An 18,654-nucleotide genomic window follows, 5' to 3' on the forward strand; every position below is an offset into this window, starting at 1 on the left:
TTGTCCAAGTACCTTCACTTGCACTGATGAAGGGCTAATGTTGCCCGAAAGCTTTGCTCAATTTTCTGGCTGTTTTACTTTATCGTTTTGATTTAGCTTTTCGCTTCTTTTTTTTTCTCCATTGAGATCCAGCCACTGCATTGTCATTTTTTTTTCAGTATTTTGCCTTATTTATTAATTTATATAGTTTAGTTTAGTTATCTATAAAAAAATATTACTATAATTTATCAATTATGACCTTTGACCAACAATATAATTATGTAATAATAATTTGATACAAAACGTTGAACATGATTAAGTTTTAATATTTAAAAAAGGTAACATACAGTGGTCTAGCCCACAGACCACCGATTATGATACATTGTGGTAAATTATAGTTGAAACGTATCCTGTGATGAGAGCATTGCACTGTTCTTGGTTTGTCAGCCGTTTTTAACATTAACTGTGTCATTGGTGAATTACTTCCTAGCGAGTTCTAAAAATCATCCATGGATTTTACAAAAAATGTCATAACCTTATTTTACGATACAAATGAAATAATAGATTTGTATTAATGAAATGCAGTTATACTTTTTAATTGAAGACAGAGTTGTTTTTTGTAATCTTGTATTTTTCTACTACAATTTGTTTGGTCATCTGTATGATGTGAAGCGCCTATATTATGAAATATATTAAGACATATGGTAAATAAATAAATACTAGACTTAAAAATGTTGTTAAATCAATTATTATAAACAATTGGCAGGTAAATTCAATTCAATTCAATTCAATTCAACTTTATTTCAGACAAACTGTCCATATGAAACATATAAATACAATAAAAAATAATGCAAAGCATTATGTGACAACCGTCATGGAGAGAGGACTAATAATTATTTGTTGACATATAGTGCCTCTTAAAATACATGTGGATTATGTTTTGGGATTTATTGGATGTAGACTGTAGACATTATTATATTATTGATTACTATAGTTTACAAAACAACACATTATTATGGCTAAAAGTGTAGTTCAAATAGAGTAAGTACGTTTTCAAAAAATAACAAGCAGGAACAGATAGCCATGTAAACTTTCAACACACGATAGCAATTGTAATAGATCTACACAAGTAAAATACTAGTGAGGGTGAATTTTTCGAGCAATAAGTACTGTACGGTTTCTAGGAATGGAAGATGGCGCTGATTTGTATGGAAACCATAACAATCTGATTGACACCATTATAAATTAAGAATTTCTCGAACACATGATTATAAATAATGCTTTCTGGAAAAATTAGAAAATACGGAAAAACACAAAGTGATATGGAATTTGTTTACATTTGAATTGAAATCCTTAATTACAAATGAATACGGATGCAATTTTATGAAAGCGGACAAAAAATGGAAAATGTAAAAACTAGCATTTTAGACCACCTTACATTGATTTTATTTCATAAAACTGTTTTAATATATAAAATATTATTAATTGTACAATACAATTTTAAATATAAAATATATATAGAATTATTTTATCAACGGTTCTTCTATTAGGACTATAGCTTCATCTGTATAGAGTCTAATTATGTTTATGCCAAATATGTAACTATATCGTTTTAAGAATGACATTTTATGAATATTATAAATCGATAGTAATTGAATACGTTCATAATTGAAAATGAGAATAAATTACAATAAAGGTGGGTGGGGTGATTCCCACGAAAGGAAAAAAGGATTTCTCACACCCTCTACTATCATCATCATCATCATCAGCCGTTGTCAGTCCACTGCTGGACGAAAGCCTCAGCATGTTTCTGCCACAGTGCACGATCTCTAGCTGCTCCCTGCCACTGCACTGTACCCCAATACTTGTCTATTTCATCTCGCCATCTCACTCTTTGTCTTCCTTTATTTCTACTCCCATCCATCGGTCTCCATGATGTCATTAGCGAAGTCCATCTATTGTCTCTTCTCCTACTGATATGTCCAGCCCACTTCCACTTACTTAATTTGATAGTTCTTATAATGTCTTGAACTTGTGTTTGTTTTCTCACCCATTCATTTGTTTTTCTGTCTTTATATGTGATTCCGAGCATATTTCTTTCCATGTTGTGCTGTGCTGCTGCTATTTTCTTTTCCATTTTATTTGACAGTGCCCAGGTCGCAGCTCCATATGTCATGGTTGGTAACACGCATTGATTAAAGACCTTTCTTTTTAGGCTTAACGGTATTTCCCCTCTCATGATGTTGCTCAGTTTACCATATTGGCACCAGCCCAATCTGATTCTCCTCTTTATCTCCTGTTCTTGATTCTTTTCTCTCAGGCTAAATCTCTGCCCCAGATAGATATATTCATTTACTTCATCAATTTTATTGCCATTAACAGTCACAGAACCATGAGGTACCATGGAATTTGCCATAACTTTTGTTTTCTTCATATTCATTTTCAATCCACAGCATTTGCTGGCATTTGCAAGGTCTTTAAGCATATCCTCCACTTCACTGATTTGCTCTCCCAGGACAACAATGTCATCTGCAAACCTCAAATGATTAAATTTTTCTCCATTGATATTCACTCCTTTATCCTCCCATTCCAGTGAGCGAAATATGCCTTCCAAACAAGCTGTAAACAGTTTAGGTGAAATTGTATCGCCTTGTCGGACACCCTTCTTTATGTGGATTTTCTCGCTTGGTTTGTGCATCGTAACTGTGGTAGTGCAGTTGGTGTAGATGTCTGTCCCTCTACTATACATCACTATTATACATCTAATAGATCAGGTTTATGCCATAAAAAGTGAAATAGACTAATACATTCATTTAGTATCTGTTTAACCTAGTCTTACACTGAAATATACTTGTTATTTCGAAAGAGCATATACGCCGACTGAAAACCATTGTTGCGTTGTTAGTCAGGACACAGATCATTAATAATAACTGTGACATTGTTGCGTTGTTAGGTGTCAACGCATGATATTTAAAATTACTTCTTAATAACATTATGAAAAGTCGTGTACCACTTTCTTAAAGGGAGGCTTATTTCAATATTCCCGTTCTGCTTCACCGTTGGCGAAAAATACTTGAGGTATATAGCAACGTTGTGCTACATTTATGTTTTATAATAAACAATCGAATTTTATACTCGGAGCTTTAACACTTCAGGAATTTTCTACGTCATTAACTTAAAAGGCTCCTTCATTAAATTCTCCTCACCTTCATATTGTAAAAGAACATAATAACTTAATTAAACTTTATTTATGAACCTTACCTACCTTAGATTGAACTGGACTCGCTAAAATTAGTGAAGATTGAAGAATCCAAGATATTAGAACAAGAATAGTGAAATTGGAAAAATACATCACACACGGTTCTATTATGTTAACAGCCTATGCTAGTCAGGACACAGATCATTCGTCATGTCACAGTTATAAAAAAGAATAACTGTGACATGACGTCACAGAGTTACGTCTCCCTCTATGTAAAGGAAGTTTCTTTGATTAATGTACTACCGTATTTTTTATGCGGCAGAGCTGACCACAGATCATACGATCATGGACGCCTCCACAACATAACCCTTGTTCACCGCTGTGTCATAGGTCTTTCTTTGTTTCAAATGTTTGTGGAAATGAAATATTTGTTTTTATGTAGGCCGTATCACCATACAATGAAGAGGAAGCGCTATTCACCGGGCCGCCGGCACAGCACCACTTATATGACGACGTATGTGATCATCGTTGTCGCTTGCGATTGACCAACTCACATTCATTGCGCATACGTCGTTGCGTTGCGTCAAAGTTGGAACCAGTTATTTAAGGCGAATTTGTCACAAAAAAAAACCAAAAAAAAACACGGACCGCAATTTACTTTACCCTAAAACGTGGGCGTAACACGCAAGCGCACCGGCAATAATTTGACCAATCACGACGCGACGGATCATCAAATCTGTCGTTTGTGATTTGTCCACTCACTTTTGCGTCGCGTTCAACGAACCAAGATTATTTACATGGCCTGGCCAGTATAATCCGGCTGGGATTCGGCTGTGGAGTAACATTTTACTAGGAAATATTACATCGAATTTAATGTATTTGAGTTACTTCCTCTGAGTTTGCATTTTATACACAATAATTCATTGAGACCGACCGCATAAGTTCATGAAAATATCGAATGACACGAAATATCATTCATTTATGAAACTAGAACGACAAACTCTGAAAGTGCATACCTCCGCCTATTGTAAAATTCTCCTACATAGATTTCACCGGAAATTTTTTTTTTTAATTGTTGTGTCTTAATGGGTGATTAGGCTAATTTCACTACAACCATGTGTAGGCCTATGCGAATTTGGTGTAATGGTTATGTAACTTCAGCCCTTTCAACTAACAATAGTTTCAGTTTACTAACAATTGAACAGCAACGCCAAAAACAAACGGGTGAATTTGAAAAGAATTCGGTTTTTAAAAACTACTTATATCTAAAAACCTGTACACAAATGACTATTTATAACTCTTGCCTCTTGTACAAACATTTTTTGGACAAGTAGTTCTCGAGAAAATGCAATTTCAGTTTACTTGCTACTTTAAGTAGCAAACGTCGTTGTCGGGCCCGGGCGGAACCTTTTTTTTTTTATTAAATCCAAATATGAATGTTTCGACCCACCCAAATCCTAAAGTACCTTTAAATGTACGGTCATGGATAACATTGATAAACAGAACCACCTTGCTAAAAATAATTATTGATATATTGTCCCCCTGAAAAAAAAATGTTTTTGTTGATGATGCCATTGTAATGTCATATAATAGTTATTCACTTCACTTCACTCACTAAAAATCGGATCGAAATCAAAATTATCTACCTTTTAAAAACTAAAAAATGAACTAAAAAAATAGTCAAATTGACCAAAGTCAATGTGTTTTTGGTTGAATATTTAACCATTTATGTTGTCTTTTTATAAGTAAATAAGTAATATTATTAAAACCTATTCAAAGTCCTTTTAAATGTTTTGTTTTTTTGGGTACAATACATCTTTAATTATAAGTACAGTTAATATAAATATTTTAAAGGATATCTAATAGGGGTTCAGTGTTATAAAAAAATTATATATTATCTGTAGTGTCCTTAAATGGTGTCCTGAAGGAGTGGTTCAACTGTAGTCAATGAATTAGTTTATTTCATTTTGACAATCAAAAGGAGGAATCCTAGCGCCCTCACTGGATACCACCGACGGTTTTTTTTTATTATCATGCATGAACCTTCTCAAATCTACATCACTTTACACGGATTTTTGTTATTATCTCTCAATCGGATCCATTCTATGAAGCACCAGTATAGCTACTGATTATTTATTGACTATCGCCTACAATGATTATGACAATCACACAAATTCAACACGTTCGGCGTAATCGTTAAGTCACATTTATTTTTAAATAATAACATTTATATTGAACATGTAAATAATACAATTGCCGACTAATTTCCATCACGATAGTATATTAACTTCACCATCGCGATTATGACAATTTTATTTTACAATACTTTACAAGAAAACAAGCAGAAGGTTTAAACAAATCAAATGTCGTACTCGCGCGCAAAATGAAAACCCCTAAAACTTCGTATCCACTTCTAGACGCAACGCAAGAACATAAGTCGAACGCACGTTATTTAACAAATCACAGGCGACTCGCTGGCGTTGCGCTTACGTCCTTTCGTTGCGTCCTCGGAACTAAGCTTTACTGACAAAAAAAAACCTGAAGCGCTAACCTTCGAATAAATGAATTATAATTTCTGCCTCAGAGGTCTAGAAAAAAAAACGTGGACGGGTTAGTTGCATTTAAAATAAAATCTGTACACAGACGTCAACATTTTTTAGCAGACAAGCACAGGAGCACATGGAATTTTCAAACGATATAATATCTAATATAGAAACATATCGATAATTTCCAAAATGTCCCTCTTGATCGGCAAAGAATTGTGTATAGGCGCATTTGCGGTGACGCTCATTTTGTGAGAGCTCTGTCTACACTATGAAACGTCACGTGACAAAAAAATGTGATGTGTCCCTATATGGACATGATGATGTCATACCACTTCCATATTTGAGCATATTATTATCATATTTGGGCACACATCACACTTTGTCAAACTAGTTTGCTTTACAGTGAATTGAAAAAGCCAAAATGTGAAATAAATATCCTACTAAGTACAAACAAAACTACAGTACTGTTCATAGTTTTCTAGAAATAAAAACTTCTAAATATATCTTTTTCCCTAAACGTAAAAATTGTATGTACATCTCAAGATTTTAACCACACTGGTGTATCGTACTGCATAACATATACAAAAATCGTAACAAAACAATATTAATAATTAGTTATAATTAATAATAAAATCATTTAATGCTCTAAAAACACAGTAATAAACAAGACAAGGCATAATACAGTAATTTTGAAGATTATGATACAATACTGCAAAGTTCTCAAAATGTTTGTGCACAAAAGGCATAAACCTGCACATTATATTTAAAACGACAATTTACACAATATTCTCCAACGTTACTGTCTTCCATGATTCATTGGTGACTCTTCTTATCGACGAAATAAGACAACATTGTTGAAACCAAGCACTGATTAACCCAAATTGTTATTACATGGTTGTGATGAGTCTATTGTTTTCTCAGAGATTAGAAGGTTTTGACAACACTGAGGCTTGTATATTAAATAAATTGCTCAATTCCATAAAGAATATAGTAAATCAAAATCTGTACTATCCATGCAGTGTTTCCATTTTCTGTGCAGGTAATTTAACAGCCCTGGGAAAAGGAAACAACAACCCTGGGAATAAGAAACAACCACCCTGGGAATAGGAACCAGCAACCCTGGGAAAAGGAACCAGCAACCCTGGGAATAGGGACCAGCAACCCTGGGAATAGGAACCAGCAACCCTGGGAATAGGAACCAGCAACCCTGGGAATAGGAACCAGCAACCCTGGGAATAGGAAACAACCACCCTGGGAATAGGAAACAACCACCCTGGGAATAGGAACCAGCAACCCTGGGAATAGGAACCAGCAACCCTGGGAATAGAAAACAACTACCCAGCAACCCATGAGCCAAAATTGTTACTGGTATTGAAAAAAAATACTAATATAGACTAACAAATAAGCAATAGAAAAGGGTGGGACTTTTTTTTTAATAGCATAATAGAACATGACATTAGATATAGGATGGGTTATCTTGGTATATCTTGACAGATCCTAACATTACTGGCTGGGTAGAAAAAGAGAGGAGCCTCATATTATCAACATGCCTGTCAAAGTCCTCCTGGTAATTGGGCAAGATAGGTAGGCACTTTTATAAAACAGGGGCAGGGGTGGGAAATATTGGTATGGTCTGAAGAGCTTTTAATATTTACTGATAGGCGCAAGTGATACCACCTGGTAGGGATGTGTAGTAAATTTGGTAAGATGATACCTTCCTAGGGTGCGTAAAAAAGCAGTTATGTTTATCAGTTCTTGCTGCTAAGAGGTAAAGTAGTGGATTGACACTAAAGTGTAAACATTTGATTTTGGTGCGTCATTCTATTACAGTATGGGATGAAAAAAGTGAAAAAAATACAGCTGAACTGGTGTGTACAGTACATAAAAATGAGCTTTAAGTTCTTATGTACAGAGATATATACATATATAATATCAATTTATTTCTTTGATTCTATGGCATTTAGCCATTTTTAAATAAGTCCCTTCAGCAAAACTTTGACCATCAAAAGATAACTTTCATATCAGCCAATATCATGTGACCTCACACAGAACAAACGGCATATCCACATGTAACCTCGGTGGATCCAATGCAATCTCTCCCTGTAGAGAAAAAGAGCAGTAAAGAATATCAGACTGAAATGTATTAAATTAAAAACACATATGTTGATGTGTAAGCTCACTGGATAAAATGTGTTAATATGTAACCTCAGTGGATCCAATGTAATCTCCTGTTATGAAGAAATCATTAAGAATGTCAGATTGAAATGTACACAATAAAAAATAATGCAGTAGGTTGACATGTAACCTCAGTGGATCCAATATAATCTCTCTCTATGGAGTAGAGTGCATTAATAACTGACATTACAGTAATGCTCTAGACAGGTGAAACATAAACATAATTAAAACATAAACTTTGAAAATGAATGAGACAATGATGAAACAAGACCCCATGCGGGTAAAGATAAATTACAGCTAGACCACTGTGTATGCAGTGTCCTGATTTTCTATTGCTACTGTGAAGATTGAGAAACTCAAAATGAATGAGACAATGATGAAACAAGACCCCATGCCGGTAAAGATATTACAGCTAGACCACTGTGTATGCAGTGTCCTGATTTTCTATTGCTACTGTGAAGATTGAGAAACTCAAAATGGATGAGACAATGATGAACCAAGACCCTATGTGGGTATAAAGATACATTACAGTTAGACCACTGTGTATGCAGTGTACTGATTTTCTATTGCTACTGTGAACTCTATTGAGAAACTCATTTTTTATGAAAATGGCTGAGACAATGATGAAACAAGACCCCATGCAGGTAAAGATAAATTACAGCTAGACCACTGTGTATGCAGTGTGCTGATTTTCTATTGCTAAAGTGAACTCTATTGAGAAACTCATTTTTTATGAAAATTGCTGAGACAATGATGAAACAAGACCCCATGCAGGTAAAGATAAATTACAGCTAGACCTCTGTGTATGCAGTGTGCTGATTTCTATTGCTACTGTGAACTCTATTGAGAAACTCATTTTTTTTTAATTGATGAGACAATGATGAAACAAGACCCCATGTGTGTAAAGATAGAAGATTTTCTACTGAGAAACTCATTTTAATTTTAAATTAAACTATGCTGTATTGTAGGCGTCCAGGGATGTGGCTATTCATAGAAATATAAACAATTGATATTAGATTTCAGTTAATCAGTAGTTCACCATCCAACACACAGCGCTACATGCTTTCACATGGTGTGAATAGGGATGTCCAAAGAACAGGCTCTATAATAATACCGAAAACAACAATTTAAAAAAAATTAAACTTTTTATCGCGTTACTTACCAAAGGCTTTATGTTTGCTAGAATACGCTTCATACCAACTTTCCTTCTGCCGTTGTGTTTGTCGGAATCTTCCACGTAAAATTCATGAGCAACGTGCCCGTCTTCATCGTAACACATTGAACTAAGGACAAAACAAAATATGGTAATGATATACCCAAATATGATAATGATATACCCAAATATGGTAGTGGTATGAGATCATCATGTCCATATATGGGCATCACATTTTTTGTCATTTTAATTGTGTAGGCTTAACACATTGAACTAAGGACAAGACAAAATATAAATAAATATTATTTATTTTATTCCTTTCAGTGAGATATAAAATATCCAAATATTAAATACACTGGGACAGTAAATAGCAGCCTACAGTAAAGCTCTGTCTACACTATCAAACTAAGTTGACAAAAAAGTGTGATGTGCCCAAACATGGTAATGATATATCCAAATATGGTAGTGCTATGACATCATCATGTCCATGGGCACATCACATTTGTTTTGCCCATAAGCTAATTATTAGCGTCAAAACATATTCTCCCTAATTTCATGGGCAAGTGTCTCCTCATAAGAGTTATCCCCTGACTAATGTGTTCTAAATAAGGGGCTTTTGTATTGCATAATGGTTGGTGGTACTGTAGACTTACTATCATGCTACAACATCATGTTTTTATTTACATAATATTCATATTTTTTTGTTGAATCATTTCATTTAATTTGCTAATAGCATCCTGCTTATCATATTATATTGTCCTTGATATTATGTAGATCTCCACAGTACTTATTCCTCTAGGGTACTACAGTACTACAGCTATTAATATCACTAGATTTCTATCATAGCTGACATTTGCCAACTTTTGTAATTTTGTTTCTCTCCTCCTTCTCCTTATTAATTTAAATAAAAACCTTTTGCTTTTCCCATTTTCCTTCATTTCAATTCGTAAAAATTTATTTCGATAAAAATACAAAGTATTATCGTCACCCATTATAACACACCTGATTGTATTCATGCAATTTAATTGGTTAATTACGCATCATGTGTTATTTGGAATTCGCCCTATCTCATGGAAAAGTGATATCTAATGGTGATAATGAACAGCTCTAATGCATGTTCAGCTTTTTGTAAACATTTTAAAATTTTTTTCGAAAATCAACTTCTGATGCGCGCCGTCTATATAAATAATCTACTCCATGTCTAAAGTTGGAGCACTGCCTTTTTTAATGGCCTACTGTAGCTTTTAGGCCTAGCATTCGTCAATGATTTACCATGGATAAGTTGAATATGTCAATTAATGTTTTGTATTCGTTGAATGGAAAGAATATTTAATTAATTGATAACTGCTCTATTTTCAACTCGGCTTGAACATTGTTAAAAATAGAGCAGTCAATTTTTTCAACTCATGAAATATTTTCACTATCCAACTCATAAACATTCATTATTTGCATAATATCAAGGTGGTCAGTTAATTTTGTATATTTTAATTACAATTATAATTCTAGTGTTACCCTTTGAAAATATGCAATAAGAGAGACACAAAATCAAAACACATCGATACAAAATTGAATGAATAATGGAAAGAGTAGATAAGCGATAGATTTCTCGCTAATTCTGAATATGTTTAGCAGCTTGATTTATGGCATCAACTTTACAAGGTCTAATAAATGTTCAATTTCGAAAAATAACTGCACAAAAATAATTGAAATTCACAACTGCTAAGAATTACTTTACAATTAATATGATAATTGTGAATATTGAACTATCATTGCCCATAAAATGCTGTAGATCTATGTCAGGGTTAAAGATACATTAACAATAAACAGCAGTAGTGTTTGAGCCAACAGAATAATTTTCCTTAATATTAATAACTAACATTTCATATTTTGCAAGGTTTAAAGATATATTGTCTCCCTGAAAAAATAATTTTCTAAAATGTTTTTGTTGAATATGCCATTTTAATGTCACATAATAGTTATTCACTTTGATCAAAAATTGGATAGGAAAAAAACTTATTTACCTGAAAAAAACGTTAAAAAAAAGCCAAATTGAATGGAAGTCAATATGTTTTTGGTTGAATTTAACAATTTATTTTGTCTCTTTATAAGTGAAAACATTACTTTTATTTTTTTTCTACGGAAGTGATAAACATTAAAACTGCAAAAAATTGCCTATTCAAAATCTTTCGAAATCAATCTTTTCTTTTCATGTTTTTGGGGGACAATACATCTTTAAAGTAAAGTAAAAGAGTATTAGTTTAAATAAATTTGATCAGAAAAAATTACTGTTTATTATACTCGAACCTCAAGTGGTATTTGATTGCCTACAGTGGTTACATTAAGTAAGCAAATGTTAATATTTCTGAAAATATAGAAAATATAGCCTGAACAATAAACAATCTCTAGTGTTTTGAATTTGAAAGAAATTACTCTAATTTTGAATATGTGTTGAAAGTTAAAGATTATTGTATTCTGTTTCCCTTTTTCATTCATCCTATTTTGCCGAAATTACAATCCAAAAACATAAACACAAATACATTCCAATAAGTTTTAGTGGGAAGATAATTAGAACTGTCTGCTCATAATGGTTATTAGAAACATGTTTTTATCAAGTATCGAAATATGAAAAAATTCCCAAATGTCACATAATTTACTGTAGTCCATTACTGAAAAACAAAAATGAAAACAATAACAGAAATTTAAGAAAACCAGAAACAAATAAAATTCTGACCTAAAAAAAAAAGAGAAAATAACAAATTCAAAAGTTTGATACTGTAAGTTAATAAATCAAGTGGATGGGAGAATAATGTAAAGTACACAACAAAAGTCATTTTAATGAACATCAGCTGTGAGTGTGAAATCACACTGATGAGATGGAAATGGCTCGGACATGTGCTAAGAAAACTAGCAAACGACAACAGTAGAATTGCGCTGACATGGCAAGAAAAAGAAAGACAGACCTAAGATGACTTGGACTGGAGAGATGACCAATTGACCAGGAAACCGGGTGGAGGTGGAAACAAGAACAAGAAACCGAGAGAGTTGGATAGAAGATCCGTATGCGTTACTGGGCACGAGAATGATGTTCAAGCTGACATGACACTCTACATGGTACACATGCTTGCAGTACATTATGTAGGCTTACCAGTCACGAGTTATTAAACATTGTATCATCCATAACGGTAGAGTAACTATCAAGCAAGAAACTGGGAGAGATGGAGTGGAGAGAATGTTATCTTCAAATGCGTTACTGGGCACGAGAATGATGTTCAAGCTGACATGACAATCTACATGGTACACATGCTTGTAGTTTTACCTTTTATGTAGGCTTACGAGTCACGCGTATTAAACATTGTATCATCTATAACGGTAGAGTAACTATCAAGCAAGAAACTGGGAGAGATGGAGTGGAGAGAATGTTATCTTCAAATGCGTTACTGGGCACGAGAATGATGTTCAAGCTGACATGACAATCTACATGGTACACATGCTTGTAGTTTTACCTTTTATGTAGGCTTACGAGTCACGCGTATTAAACATTGTATCATCTATAACGGTAGAGTAACTATCAAGCAAGAAACTGGGAGAGATGGAGTGGAGGGAATGTTATCCTTTATGCGTTACTGGGCACGAGAATGATGTTCAAGCTGACATGACAATCTACATGGTACACATGCTTGTAGTTTTACCTTTTATGTAGGCTTACGAGTCACGCGTATTAAACATTGTCTCATCTATAACGGTAGAGTAACTATCAAGCAAGAAACTGGGAGAGATGGAGTGGAGGGAATGTTATCCTTTATGCGTTACTGGGCACGAGAATGATGTTCAAGCTGACATGACAATCTACATGGTACACATGCTTGTAGTTTTACCTTTTATGTAGGCTTACGAGTCACGCGTATTAAACATTGTATCATCTATAACGAAAGAGTAACTATCAAGCAAGAAACTGGGAGAGATGGAGTGGAGGGAATGTTATCCTTTATGCGTTACTGGGCACGAGAATGATGTTCAAGCTGACATGACAATCTACATGGTACACATGCTTGTAGTTTTACCTTTTATGTAGGCTTACGAGTCACGCGTATTAAACATTGTATCATCTATAACGGTAGAGTAACTATCAAGCAAGAAACTGGGAGAGATGGAGTGGAGGGAATGTTATCCTTTATGCGTTACTGGGCACGAGAATGATGTTCAAGCTGACATGACAATCTACATGGTACACATGCTTGTAGTTTTACCTTTTATGTAGGCTTACGAGTCACGCGTATTAAACATTGTATCATCTATAACGAAAGAGTAACTATCAAGCAAGAAACTGGGAGAGATGGAGTGGAGGGAATGTTATCCTTTATGCGTTACTGGGCACGAGAATGATGTTCAAGCTGACATGACAATCTACATGGTACACATGCTTGTAGTTTTACCTTTTATGTAGGCTTACGAGTCACGCGTATTAAACATTGTATCATCTATAACGGTAGAGTAACTATCAAGCAAGAAACTGGGAGAGATGGAGTGGAGGGAATGTTATCCTTTATGCGTTACTGGGCACAAGAATGATGTTCAAGCTGACATGACAATCTACATGGTACACATGCTTGTAGTTTTACCTTTTATGTAGGCTTACGAGTCACGCGTATTAAACATTGTATCATCTATAACGGTAGAGTAACTATCAAGCAAGAAACTGGGAGAGATGGAGTGGAGGGAATGTTATCCTTTATGCGTTACTGGGCACGAGAATGATGTTCAAGCTGACATGACAATCTACATGGTACACATGCTTGTAGTTTTACCTTTTATGTAGGCTTACGAGTCACGCGTATTAAACATTGTATCATCTATAACGAAAGAGTAACTATCAAGCAAGAAACTGGGAGAGATGGAGTGGAGGGAATGTTATCCTTTATGCGTTACTGGGCACGAGAATGATGTTCAAGCTGACATGACAATCTACATGGTACACATGCTTGTAGTTTTACCTTTTATGTAGGCTTACGAGTCACGCGTATTAAACATTGTATCATCTATAACGGTAGAGTAACTATCAAGCAAGAAACTGGGAGAGATGGAGTGGAGGGAATGTTATCCTTTATGCGTTACTGGGCACGAGAATGATGTTCAAGCTGACATGACAATCTACATGGTACACATGCTTGTAGTTTTACCTTTTATGTAGGCTTACGAGTCACGCGTATTAAACATTGTATCATCTATAACGAAAGAGTAACTATCAAGCAAGAAACTGGGAGAGATGGAGTGGAGGGAATGTTATCCTTTATGCGTTACTGGGCACGAGAATGATGTTCAAGCTGACATGACAATCTACATGGTACACATGCTTGTAGTTTTACCTTTTATGTAGGCTTACGAGTCACGCGTATTAAACATTGTATCATCTATAACGAAAGAGTAACTATCAAGCAAGAAACTGGGAGAGATGGAGTGGAGGGAATGTTATCCTTTATGCGTTACTGGGCACGAGAATGATGTTCAAGCTGACATGACAATCTACATGGTACACATGCTTGTAGTTTTACCTTTTATGTAGGCTTACGAGTCACGCGTATTAAACATTGTATCATCTATAACGAAAGAGTAACTATCAAGCAAGAAACTGGGAGAGATGGAGTGGAGGGAATGTTATCCTTTATGCGTTACTGGGCACGAGAATGATGTTCAAGCTGACATGACAATCTACATGGTACACATGCTTGTAGTTTTACCTTTTATGTAGGCTTACGAGTCACGCGTATTAAACATTGTATCATCTGTAACGGTAGAGTAACTATCAAGCAAGAAACTGGGAGAGATGGAGTGGAGGGAATGTTATCCTTTATGCGTTACTGGGCACGAGAATGATGTTCAAGCTGACATGACAATCTACATGGTACACATGCTTGTAGTTTTACCTTATGTAGGCTTACCAGTCACGCGTATTAAACATTGTATCATCTGTAACGGTAGAGTAACTATCAAGCAAGAAACTGGGAGAGATGGAGTGGAGGGAATGTTATCTTCAAATGCGTTACTGGGCACGAGAATGATGTTCAAGCTGACATGACAATATACACTTGCTTGTACACATAGCCTACTAAACATTGTATCATACACATAACGGTAGAGTGACTATCTAAAGTTGATTAGGTACACACATATACACGAGTGGATTACTCCTTGACATGACTCTGAACTAATATTTGATGTCGCTACAAACATCAATAAACATTTGTTCCATCTCACTGAAAGCATTGTGGAGTTTATTAACCAACTGAATGAAAAAGAAATTAAAGCAGAGGAGAGTTTCCGGTTTAAGGAGAGTTTCCGTTTTTGAGAGTTTCCGGTTTTGGGAGAGTTTCCAGTTTTTGGAGATTTTCCGGTTCTGGGAGACTTTCTGCTTTTAGGAGACTTTCCGCTTTTGGGAGCGTTTTTTTTTCCGGTTTTGGGAGCGTTTTTTCAGGTTTTGGGAGACTTTCCAGTTTTGGGAGAGTTTCTGGTTTTGGGAGTTTTATTTCCGGTTTTGTGAGAGTTTTTTTCCGGTTTTGGGAGTTTCCAGTTTTGGGAGAGTTTCAGGTTTTCAGAGGTACAGTAAGCTACTGTACCAGTTTTATTTTTGCAAGGAGTTAAGTTATCATCCACTGGTGACACAACAAATGTACATACATTGTTAACAGATGTAACCTTTCGCATTCGTGTAATACAATCACTGCAACACTTATTTGATTATAAAAAATCAATGTCTTGCTTGTTGGTGGTATAGAGCCACGTTTGTTCCGGTTCACTGGTTATTAAGACGAAGATAGATCTGTTAATGGAGCAGCAGACAATGTGCGTGCAATCTACAGTATAGTAATATTAATAACAATGCCGTTCATGTTACTTTCATATAGGGAATGCATATATTGGAGGCGTGTACAACTCTGTTATCTCTCCACAGGGAAATATAATAGTTATTAGTGTGTATGATATAACCCTATTGGTTAATTACAACTTTTAAAAACAAGGTAGGTTTAGTAGCACTAGTAGATTCATTTTTTTTTATTTATTCGACTTGAAGCATAATACTAATATCAATACAATGAGGACAAATGCTGGGCAGGGTTACATGTGTAGCTTTAGCAAAATAAATTTTGCTGTAATTAAAATGAGCCAGTTACCCCTCATACTTACAATACAATACAATAATAACATACTCTATTTAATAAAGATCTATAATTAAATAAAAATTGCTGCACATACAGCACTACACAGTATTAATAAATATAATGTGTTAACTTTTAAGAAGATAATTTTTGTTCTAAATGTCACTAAACCTAATAACGTTTAAATAATACAATCCCTCCAGATTAAAATTTTGACATTAACGTTGTATTTGTATTTTCATTACTACTAGAACCTACTGTATTTATCCATTTTTTTTTATTAACAGACAGTAGTAGGGGATGTACTGTATAGTAGGGCTACGTTCAATGTTTTCTCACAATCACATCAGCCCAGATGGTTATCTAACTGTAGGCCATTGACATTTGATGCTTGACCGTAACCCAGAATATCAATTAAAAATACTGTTCTGATCTGTCGCCATAAAACCTACCAACAAAATTAAAAGTGCACTAATAATACTGATAATTAGAACTGATTATTATAATAATTTCCCCTTTTCTATGAAAGTCTGATATCATACAGTATCACATCTGAAGGAGAACTGATGATAATTTGTACAGAGGGCACACAGGATGCTCCTTGTCAAAATGTGACATAAGTTTATTTTTAAAATAAACATCCAAAAAGCATCTTTATAGTACAGTATCTACTGGGGGTATTAGCTACCATGAAATTTAAGTTTGGGACTTTGTTTAATTGACTCACAAAAGTAAAGGCAAAACTTTTGCTCCTTAGGTGATATCCCATCTTTGGGAATCACTTACTAAGACATGAAACAATTCCTGTGGAATTTGTTGTCAAGCGCCATCCAAATCTTAATGGCAATGCCTAAAGCTCTGTCTACACTATCAAACTAGTTTTGAAAGAAAAAGTGTGATGTGCCCAAATATGGTAGTGGTATTCCCAAATATGGTAGTGATATGACATCATCATGTCCATATAGGGGCACATCAAATTTGTTTTGACACATAAATAAAGAGTGATAGTATTTAGACAGAGGTTAATAAAACATATTCCATTCTAAAACAACCACAAGGCAAGGTTAAATCTATTTTTCAACTCATCTCTGACATGACATCATAATAGAATTGGGTACACACTTCAGTAACGTAATTAATTCAAAAAGTAATTAGAATTGACATTTTTATTAATAAACAATGCATTATAAATGTATTTTACAATTTTAGAAGTAATAGTGAACAGGCTACCGCTACTTAAAATTAATATCAGTAGGATATTATAATGGACATTGCCAACTTCCACCCAAATACAACATCAAAGAAATATATTCTAGCAAGTTTAAGGACATTCATTATTAACTAATGACTATTATGGTGCATAAATCTTCTTAACATGACGTTGCTGTGAATGAACATGATTTGAAATATCATTAATTAAATGCAAGAATTAGACACAAAAGAGAAACGATGAACAGCGATGACGTCAGTAAAAATTTGAGAGTTGAGGTATAGATTGCAAACAAAAGGGGATCTCAAAACAAAAACAATGTGAAAATGTCTACAAATTTTGTATGTCCAATTATTTTTTTTAAAATAAAAATAACTGTAAAATAAATAAATAAAATTAATATTAATTATTATTTAATAAAAGAAAGGCACTAGCCTACTAGGCCTATGATGTGTAGGTGAAAATATTAAGCTTCTATCTAGGCAAGTCCCTATATACTAGCTATGCTAACTAGAGCAGCCTAGAGATAGGCTAGTCTAGTCTAGTTTCTAGAACAATCTATTCTCTAGCCTATAAAATAATAGAGAGGCCTAGCCTAGCTAGGCCCCGAACTAGGCCTACTAGTCTATAGAGTGTTAATTATGTAAATAAATAAAGTAAATTGTGATAAATATTATTCAAAGATTGTTCATACATTTTTAAATGTTGGCATACATTAAATACAATAATTTTGACAAACTAACCTTCTCCGTTTTCTCACCCACGGGGCAGCCTTTGCACGAGCTAGCGATTTATTGTTGCGTTTATCTTTGCCGGGCGGAGGCGACTCATCTCCATTGCCATTGCTGCGAAGTGTTTTCCTCTTCAGCCAGCGGGCTGGACCAGAGATGAACGTTTTCCACATCGTTATACATACAACAGAAACCCAGCCTCCCATGAACGTCAACCAAATATATTAGTCTTATTATCTCGTTTCCGTATTTCTGTCATTCGTCTAAAAATAACTTTATATAACAAGATAATTACTTAATGAGTTCATAAATTAAGCGATGAGTGATACTCTTCCTTTCCGCGAGCCAGCCGCCATATTGGTTTGCTTGTTGTGCACATTATTGATTAATCCCTAAACTCAAACAACATACAACTATAGAGGGATGAATTTTACTTTATGTATTACTATTACGTAACTGATGCCAGTGTGAGGTAGGTCTACTATTTAATATTTATTTTTTTTAATTGAT

The 18,654-nt window shown here is 34.5% G+C and overlaps 2 protein-coding genes across 5 annotated transcripts in view; both read right to left on the reverse strand.

The window, feature by feature from the left end:
* The window catches only part of LOC144856363 (uncharacterized), a 116,044-nt gene that overhangs the window by 10,281 nt on the left and 87,109 nt on the right, over positions 1-18,654 (reverse strand). For 2 of the 4 annotated variants that reach the window (XM_078714354.1, XM_078714353.1), the window contains exon 1: positions 3,245-3,364. The exons of the other annotated variants lie outside the window; for them this stretch is intronic. In XM_078714354.1, the coding sequence (XP_078570480.1) occupies positions 3,245-3,331 (87 nt within the window). In that variant the 5' untranslated portion in view covers positions 3,332-3,364. Of the gene's footprint in view, positions 1-3,244; positions 3,365-18,654 lie in introns of those variants that run through there. 4 annotated transcript variants of the gene reach the window in all.
* Positions 5,369-18,510, reverse strand: LOC144855871 (tumor suppressor candidate 2-like). The gene is made up of 3 exons (XM_078713823.1): positions 18,157-18,510; positions 9,062-9,182; positions 5,369-7,824 (listed from the first exon to the last, which is right to left on the reverse strand). Exons 1-3 carry the CDS (start codon positions 18,348-18,350, stop codon positions 7,756-7,758), a joined length of 384 nt encoding a protein of 127 aa, XP_078569949.1. The 5' UTR covers positions 18,351-18,510; the 3' UTR covers positions 5,369-7,755.

The sequence above is a fragment of the Antedon bifida genome, chromosome 11, assembly GCF_963402885.1.
Source record: "Antedon bifida chromosome 11, ecAntBifi1.1, whole genome shotgun sequence".
Taxonomy (NCBI): Eukaryota; Metazoa; Echinodermata; class Crinoidea; order Comatulida; family Antedonidae; genus Antedon; species Antedon bifida.

Coding starts and splice junctions, on each gene's coding strand:
- LOC144855871 (XM_078713823.1), bottom strand. CDS start 18,350: ATGGGAGGCTGGGTTTCTGTTGTATGTATAACGATGTGGAAAACGTTC. Junction 9,183..18,156: donor TGGGTGAGAAAACGGAGAAG/GTTAGTTTGTCA, acceptor TTTTGTCCTTAG/TTCAATGTGTTACGATGAAG. Junction 7,825..9,061: donor TAGCAAACATAAAGCCTTTG/GTAAGTAACGCG, acceptor TTTTCTCTACAG/GGAGAGATTGCATTGGATCC.